The 8,970-nt window shown below is 36.0% G+C and overlaps 1 protein-coding gene across 1 annotated transcript; it reads right to left on the bottom strand.

Annotated features, from left to right (window-relative positions):
• Positions 1–5,795: 5,795 nt before the first annotated feature.
• On the bottom strand, positions 5,796–7,392 carry LOC127510038 (GTPase IMAP family member 6-like). Its single transcript, XM_051889526.1, has one exon. The coding sequence runs from the start codon at positions 6,574–6,576 to the stop codon at positions 5,911–5,913; it is 666 nt and encodes a 221-aa protein (XP_051745486.1). The 5' UTR covers positions 6,577–7,392; the 3' UTR covers positions 5,796–5,910.
• Between the last annotated feature and the right edge of the window lie 1,578 nt (positions 7,393–8,970).

Raw genomic sequence — 8,970 nt, 5'->3', positions numbered from 1 at the left:
TCATTAATTACTTTGTTATTGTTAGTTTGATATCATTAAAGTGATTATTACTAGTACAAAAGCCATTTAAGATATCGGAAATTATATTGATATCAAAAATAAATTTTAAGATATCAAAAATGAACATTTTAGCAATTCAGTTGTTGATATCAAATTGAATTCTTGAGGTCAAAAAATCTAATTTTACTAGTAACAATGTCATTATTAATTTTTACTAGTATGAATTGTATGTGAAATTGGAATTTCAGCTAGTAAGAAATGAATTCTTGATATCAACAACTGAATTTGAATGGCAGCCTATGGCGACATTTCACTAGTGAAAATACAATGACAGATATCAAGAATTATAGCTTTTACTAGTGGAAATGTAATTCTTGATATCAAGAACTGAATTGTTGATATCAAGAATTCATATCCTGAGAATGAATAAAAGTCAAAACGGCTTGCCATAGTATACCTGTTTTGACACACTGGAATCTTGCATGTTGGACAAAAGGATAATTATGTTTGAATATTTATTCTGATCCCTCTGTTTAGTAATGATAAGAGCCATTGTTCAGCCAGCTTCCTTTTAACACTCATGCAGTCTATGGGTCATTCTACAGAAGTGATGCAAATTCAGGTTTGTATGAAGTTTCTAAATTTATTCTACACTGAAATCTTTAAAACTTTTACCCCCAATTTCACAGACAAGGCATAAGCTAGTCCCAGACTAAAATGCATGTTTGAGCTGTTTTAATTGAAAGTAACTTGTACTGACAGATCTTAATATGTCAGTGCCTTTGTTTTGTCTCAAGATGAACACCAGTAATGTTTTTTTTTTTTTTTTCTCTAGTGAACCTTTATAAAAGTTACTTAAATATCCTAACTGAACTAAGGCCTAATCCTGGCTTAGTGTAAGCCCTGTCTGTGAAACCGGGCCTTAACGTATTTACACAATTTTAGAAAATTTTAAACAATGCCCCAAAATTGGTCAATACAATTATTTTTATGTCGTTTCAGATTTTTTAAAAAAAAAAAAAAAATTACTACAATTTTTGAACCCATATTAGTTGTTAAGCTATTTCAGAACTATTTTCTATTATCTGTAAAATTAAAACTGAAAGAGTTGTAGAATGTCATGCATAATGTAAATGAGAAGGAAGTTATTAATGAATGCCTATTGAATGTGCAGTAATGCATCAAATATTGTCTCAATATTATCTCAGTAAGACTTTTGCAGTGATGGTTCAGAAAGTATAGATTTACAATTATTTATTTTTATTTATTTATTTTTTTTTTAATTAAGAGCTTTATAAACATATGAAACATGAATTATATAATACATCATATTACTAAAGTTAAACATAATGTAATGTTCAGGAGGCACTTATAGAAACTTATTTTTTTCCCCATTTTATTAATTGCCACACTCATGTACTGCAGGTGCAAAAAGAAAAAGAAAACAAAGAATAAACTAGATAATAAATTATATATCAACAGACTGAGATATGGGCCTCAGTTGTTTCTCAAGGGATCCCTCACCAGAACTAACTCAGCTTGCATCCAGTGTAGAAAATATCACAGATTATAATGGGTTCTATTATGTTTTGACGCGTTGCTCACGTCCGGTGTACACAACTCTTCCGCTTCCGGGTTTATGATGTCACCAACCCGGGAAAAAGCTCGTTGTAGTCCAAACCGGTCGTTTTTGTAGGCATTAAACTGCCATAACTTTAAAAGACAATATCTCCATTTGCATTGAACTTTCAGCGCTGTAACTTTGCAGACACAGTTTATGCTCAAGCAGCAACATTACACACTAACTAAAGTTAAAAAAGTGAAATCGCAATGAACCACCCCTTTAAAGAAACAAAATATGTGCATAGAAATTTATAAACAAGCAGAAAACAACTAATCCATCAAACAAATTGAATCAATTGCCCACAATAAATAAATAAATAAAAGCTGAAATAAAGTAGCCTATTATTTGGTAAGTGTGGCCTTAAGGCCCTTTCACATAGGACGCGTTATGCGCTGCGAAACCCATTTATATCAATGGCTTGCGCCGCGTGAGGACTGTTTGTTGCTGCGTCGACCAAAGCGCACACGCAGCGGAGCATAGCGGAGCGCAGCTTGAGCGCATGCTGCGGTCAAAGTTCAAAATAGTGCGCTGTCTCTTCAAAAGTGTTGGTCATCTGAGGTCTTCTTAAGAGTCTGGATCCAAACTGAAACTGATGTACTCTCTAGTCACTCGGGCGTCCTGAGGTAAAACGGAAAAGCAAATGAAGAATAATTAGCATAGCTGCTGTTCATAACATTAAGCAAAGATAGTCATGTGCAATTGATCTGATATGAGATGCATTATGTGAATGCTTGGCTGAAGAGATGTGTCTTTAATCTAGATTTAAACTGGGTGAGCGAGTCTGAGCCCCGAACATTATCAGGAAGGCTATTTAGGAGCCAAATGTGAAAACGCTCTCCCTCCTTCAGAGGACTTAGCTATCCTAGGTACAACCAGAAGTCCAGAGTTTTGTGATCTTAAAGAGCGTGAAGGATTGTAGGGCGATAGAAGATCGGTTAAGTACACAGGAGCTAAACCATTTAGAGCCTTATAGGTCATTAGCAGTACTTTATAATCGATACGGAACTTAATAGGTAACCAGTGTAGAGATGATAAAATTGGTGTTATATGATCATATTTTCTTGACCTGGTAAGAACTCTAGCAGCTGCATTTTGTACTAATTGTAGCTTGTTTATTGAGGAAGCAGGGCAACCAGCTAGTAAAGCATTACAGTAATCTAGTCTAGACGTCATGAAAGCATGAACTAACTTTTCTGCATCAGAAACAGATAACATATTCCGTATCTTAGCAATGTTTCTGAGGTGGAAGAAGGCTGTTTTTGTAACATATGAAATAGGTCTTTAACTGTCGAGGATGGAGTAACAGTACATCCTTCTAAATGCAGATTGTAGTCTGAGAGATTCTGTGTACAGGTTTTTGGCCCAATAAGTAATACTTCAGTCTTATCTGAATTTAATAGAAGAAAATTACTAGTCATCCAATGTTTTACTTCTTTAACACACTCTGTCAGATTGGATCATTTAGAGTTTTCATCTGGTTGTGTTGAAATATATAACTGAGTATCATCGGCATAGCAGTGGAAACTAATTCCATGTCTTCTTATAATATTACCAAGTGGCAGCATGTATATTGAAAATAGCAGAGGGCCTAACACAGATCCTTGCGGCACTCCATAATTTACTATCGTTATCTTAGATTTTTCCCTGTTTAAATAAACAAAATTGTGACGGTCTGATAGATACGACCTAAACCACCGTAACGCCTGTCCCTAAATACCAGTGTAGTTCTGTAGTCAATCTAGGAGCACTGAGATCAAGTAGCACTAGTATTGAGATACAGCCTTGGTCAGAAGCTAGAAGTAAGTCATTTGTAATTTTAACGAGCGCAGTTTCTGTGCTATGATGAGACCTGAATCCTGACTGAAATTTTTCATAGATAGCATTTTTTTGCAAGAAGGAGCACAATTGGACCGACACCACTTTTTCTAGTATTTTAGATATAAATGGAAGATTTGAAATGGGTCTGTAATTTGCCAATACATTTGGATCTAATTGTGGTTTCTTAATGAGAGGCTTAATAACTGCTAACTTGAACGGTCTTGGAACATGACCTAGAGATAAAGACGAGTTAATAATATTGAGAAGAGGCTCTTCTGCTACAGGTAACAATTCTTTCAGTAGTTTAGTGGGTATTGGATCTAATAAACATGTTGTTGGTTTAGACGCTTTGATAAGTTTATTTAGCTCTTCCTGTCCTATAGTTGTAAAGCACTGAAACTGTTCTTGAGGGGTGATAATTGAGGCTGAATCATAAAACTCTGTCAAAGGTTGTACATTTACAATTGTATTTCTGATGCTTTCGATTTTTTTCAGTAAAGAAATTCATAAAGTCATCGCTACTAAACTGTAATGAAATGTTTTGTTCTGGTGATGTCTGTTTATTTGTTAATCTAGCCACTGTACTAAACAAGAACCTTGGATTGTTTTGGTTATTTTCTATGAGTTTGCGGAGATGCTCGGCCCTGGCTGCTTTTAGAGTCTTTCTTTAACGGGATGAGCTGTCTTTCCACGCGATTCTGAAGACCTCTAAACGAGTTTGTCTCCATTTGCGTTCTAGATTATGAGTTTCTCTTTTGATAGCGTGAGTAATACTGTTGTACCATGGTACAGTATTTTTCTCTCTAACCTTTTTTAATCTCATCGGTGTAATAGTATCTAATGTACTAGTGAAAGTGGTGCACATACTGCTAGTAATTTTCTCAAGATCATTTGTGTGTTTGGGTACAATGAGCAGGTGAGACAGATCAGGCAGTTTATTTGTGAATTTATCTATAGTTGTCGGGAGAATTGTTCTACCTAGTCGATATGGAGGCGCAATTTGACAAATATCAGCAGTATGCAGTACGCATGTTACAAGGTAATGATCAGTGATATCATCACTTTGCGGTAGAATTTCTATATCAGTAGGATTGATTCCATGTGATATAATTAAATCTAGTGTATGATTAAGACGGTGAGTGGGTCCAGTGACGTTTTGTTTGACCCCAAACGAGTTTAGTAAATCTGTAAACGCAGCCCCTAACGCATCATTTGTATTGTCTACATGAATGTTAAAATCTCCAACAATCAGCGCTTTATCAACGTTGACCAATAGGTCTGAGAGAAAGTCTGCAAACTCTTTTAGGAAATCAACATAAGGCCCTGGAGGTCTATAAACGGCAGCCAAAGCAAGAGATAGTAGCGACTTTTTACTTATATCTGAGAGTGTAACGTTTAGCACGAGAATTTCAAATGAATTAAACCTGTAGTTTGTTTTCTGAGTAACGTTAAGAATCTCTCTATAGATTGTTGCAACACCACCGCCACGGCCAACCGGACGGCATTTATTTTTATAACAGTAGCCAGGTGTACAAGACTCATTAAGACCAAAATAATCATTTGGTTTAAGCCATGTTTCAGTACGGCAAATTACATCAAGACTATTATCTGTGATCATTTAATTTAAAATAACCGCCTTAGGTGTCAGCAATCTAATGTTTAGTAGCCCTAGCTTTAGAAATTGTTTTTGTTCAGTAATTTTGCGAATTTCTGGTTTGATCACGATCAGATTTTTCCTAGATCCTTTATTTTTATTGTTAAACCTCACTATTCAGGGAATAGACACAGTTTCTATAGACTGTACTACACTCACATTTCTATCAATTAAGTGGGCAGAACACAGACTGTGATTTGAGGTTTGACTTACTAGTCATATAGAGACATCGGGAGAAAATCTGTGTCATGGAGACATAACAGACACTGTCAAGAGAGCAGCTCTCTTTCTTCTTCTTACAAGCAGGGCTAGTGCTATCGCTCGCTTCTTAGCACGGGACATATACTTTGCTGCTGACCAAAAGGTGGAACAACAATCAAATGACTAGACGTATAGAACTCCCGCTACAATTTTGGAAAACTCCGCCTACTTTGCTCAGGCCAGCGTAGCACAAATCGCTTTGTATCTGAAGGGCTGCACTGAACCCATCGGCGAGCGCAGCGCATACCGCGTCCTGTGTGAAAGCCCCATTAGCCATCCCGCATACGTAGGCTATGTTAAAGGTAAAACCATAGAATATATTCAGTCTCCGGTTTAAACATAAGCCATTAATAAAATCTTACAATATAGCTAAAACAATGACTTTACCTCACATGCTGAAACATTTAAATGTCAAATAGTTTGGGGTTGAGTCAAATTTATAGATTTTAGGATGTATTTAGCCAAGTGAATCATAAGACGACTTCATTATCTACATCAGAATTTTGTTTTCATCATAATTTCTTACTGGCTGGTATGGTGATTTTAGGGTGTTTTAACATTTTTCAAAGGACATAAGACATTTCCTTTTTTTTTTTTTTTTTTTTTTCCAGAGGTAGTCAATGACAGCAACAAAATATTGCTTTAATTTTTTCCAGAATTTTTCCCAAGGCAACATTTGTGCCCATTCATACATCTCATTAGTGTAGTATCCATTCTGCTCTATCATCGTGTCAATCTTCAGCAGTAGATCATTCACCTGCTCTCTGTCAGTCAGATCTCTGTTATTGAGCACATGATAATTCTGACGTTTATCTATGACTCTTTTGACAACTGGATTTTCATCTATCTCTGCCGGCATATTCTCTCTGTCACATTCATCCCCGTATGTGAAGAGGATAATAACATGCTTCAGCACATCTTTACAAAAAACCTTCTGCACTCGTTTCAGTATCTCTTCCTCCTGCTCTGTGAACCTGCCATACAGCACAATGAATACAAACGCATGAACTCCTGCAACAGAGAGATGTACACTGTTCCCAAACTGCTCTGATAACTGCTCTTTGGAAGGTGTAAAGGAGTTTGGGCTTTGAAGGATAGCTGGCTTGAGTCCAGCAGGGATGTCAACAAGAACACAGAGTCCAGTACAGTTCCATATGACCACTTTTATTATTCCATTGGAGCAGACAGAACAAAGATGAGCAGGGAACACATCTATCATGCTTCACTGCAGGCATTTATAAATCAGGACTCATTAGTACATGGCTTCAGTGATTGGCTAATTAACAGAGGACATATACTTTTCAATGATGTTTCCAATATAAAATATGGAAACAGAATTTCAAAACTCCTCAGCTCCTCTTTCACAAACAATTTTTTTTGCTGTTGAATCTCCAGAAAGTAAAACTTTCAAGCTGATTTTAGTCTTTTTAAATTAATACCTGACACCATCATTCCACATTCCAGAAATGATGTCAGGTACTGAACAACTGAAATATTTGCATATCAACAGGTATGATACATGAATCTGGGTAAATAGGGATAACTTTGGTGAAAAAAGTTAGCTTAAGCAATTTATTACAGTTAATCAATATTAAAACACAAGATTTAGAACACACTTAAAGTAATTATTTCATTTTATTTAATTAACAGGAAACAATGTCTGATCACGATTTATTAGTTTTAATGAAATATGTCAAACCACACACTGTACAAAAAAAAAAAAAAAAAAAAAAAAAAAAGGTAGATGACTGGCAGCTACAGCTGACAAAGAAAAACCGTAAAATTAAAGTCAAATATCTTAATTTAAACAAGGAAAAATCTGTAAAATAACATTGTTTTTCACTAAAACTGTTAATGAAAATTTCTGTTAAAATTGTTTTTGCACTTTATTTGAATAATTAAACATGTAAATCTGAATTAAGAATATGGAACTATTGTAACTGAGTTGTTATCCTCATGTCTTGTAATAAAATACTCACTATTGCTGATCTTCAGATGTCTTATATCTGCCTGCAAAAGGAATCCTAAAACGTTGTTTGAGACTATTAACAACATTGTTTCTCCTGCTACATTTCTTGTCCCTGTGTTTTCTAATGATGACTGCAATCATTCTTTGTCTCATTTTGTTGACAAGGTTATGGCTGTCAGGGCAGGTATTGCACCATCAGCAAACCCCATTTTATATACAGAACAAAGACTTTCAATTTTGTCCCATTTCTCTGAATGAAATCATTAAGTTAGTGGGTACAATGAAGCCTTCCCAAAGCCCTGTGGAATTTTTGCCTACATCTCTGTTAATGAAATCCATTACATACTGGCCCGTGTTTAGTTTCAATTATAAACCTATCTCTTATACTAGGCCAGGTTCCTAGTTGTTTTAAACATGCTGTTGTTCAGCCTCTCTTGAAAAAGAGCAATCTTGATGTAACCTTATTTAACAATTATAGGCCTATTTCTAAACTGCCTTTTATCCCTAAAATCTTAGAAAAAGTTGTGGCAATGCAGTTAAATAATGTTCTGGAGGCCCATAATATCTGTGATAAATTGAATGGGATCGGGAAAGGACCACGAGCTGGGACTCCAACTCGGGTCGCCCGAAGTGCATTGGTTGGTGGCCGAAGTGCACTATATGTTGGTGCGCTGCCCATGAGGCCATCGGGCCATAACTTGTATATGCTTCCTCTTGTCAAGATAATTAGCAATTTCAAAATAATATCTTATCATTTTTATGCTGATGACATTCAATTATATTTGTCTTTTAGTCCTGATAGACTAGACAAACTGTCTCTTTTACAGGAATGTTTAGTCTCCATTAACAAATGGATGGCAGACAATTTTCTGCAACTTAATACAGATAAAGCTGAGGTGTTGATTATTGCCCCAGACAACATTACTCCTAAGATTAGGCAGGTTATTGGTGATCATCCTCTGACTGTGATGACATAAGAAATTTGGGTGTCATTTTTAACAGGTCAATGTGTTTTAACAGTCATGTTAAACAGTCATCTGTAGTTTGTTCCTGTTTTTTTTTTTTCCATCTCAGGAACATTGCTAAGATTAGATCTATGGTTTCGAAAAAAGAAATGGAGATGCTTGTTCATGCTTTTATTTCTTCATGATTCGACTATTGTAATGCTTTGTTTTTCAGTCTCTGTGGTCTTCAGGCCAAGACCTTTTAACTATCCCCAGAACACGTTTTAAAGAGGTGGTTCATTGCGATTTCACTTTTTTAAATTTTAGTTAGTGTGTAATGTTGCTGCTTGAGCATAAACAGTATCTGCAAAGTTACAGCGCTGAAAGTTCAATGCAAATGGAGATATTGTCTTTTAAAGTTATGGCATTTTAATGCCTACAAAAACGACCGGTTTGGACTACAACGAGTTTCTTCCCGGGTTGGTGACATCATAAACCCTGCAAAACACGCCCCCCGGGAACACGCAACAAAGTGGGCGAGGCTATGTGGCGCAGCATGTGGAAGCGGAAGAGTTGTGTACACCGGACGCGAGCGACGCGTCAAAAGATAACAGAACCCATTATAATCTGTGATATTTTCTACACTGGATGTGGCGCTGAAGACAGCTTCCAGAATCAACACGAGTTCAATGCTGGATTT

The sequence above is a fragment of the Ctenopharyngodon idella genome, chromosome 3 (assembly GCF_019924925.1).
Source record: "Ctenopharyngodon idella isolate HZGC_01 chromosome 3, HZGC01, whole genome shotgun sequence".
NCBI classification, from domain to species: domain Eukaryota; kingdom Metazoa; phylum Chordata; class Actinopteri; order Cypriniformes; family Xenocyprididae; genus Ctenopharyngodon; species Ctenopharyngodon idella.
This window is presented reverse-complemented; position numbering and strand designations above follow the sequence as displayed.

What these genes read in the sequence shown, in the direction of transcription:
- LOC127510038 (XM_051889526.1), bottom strand. Translation starts at nt 6,576, where the DNA reads ATGATAGATGTGTTCCCTGCTCATCTTTGTTCTGTCTGCTCCAATGGA.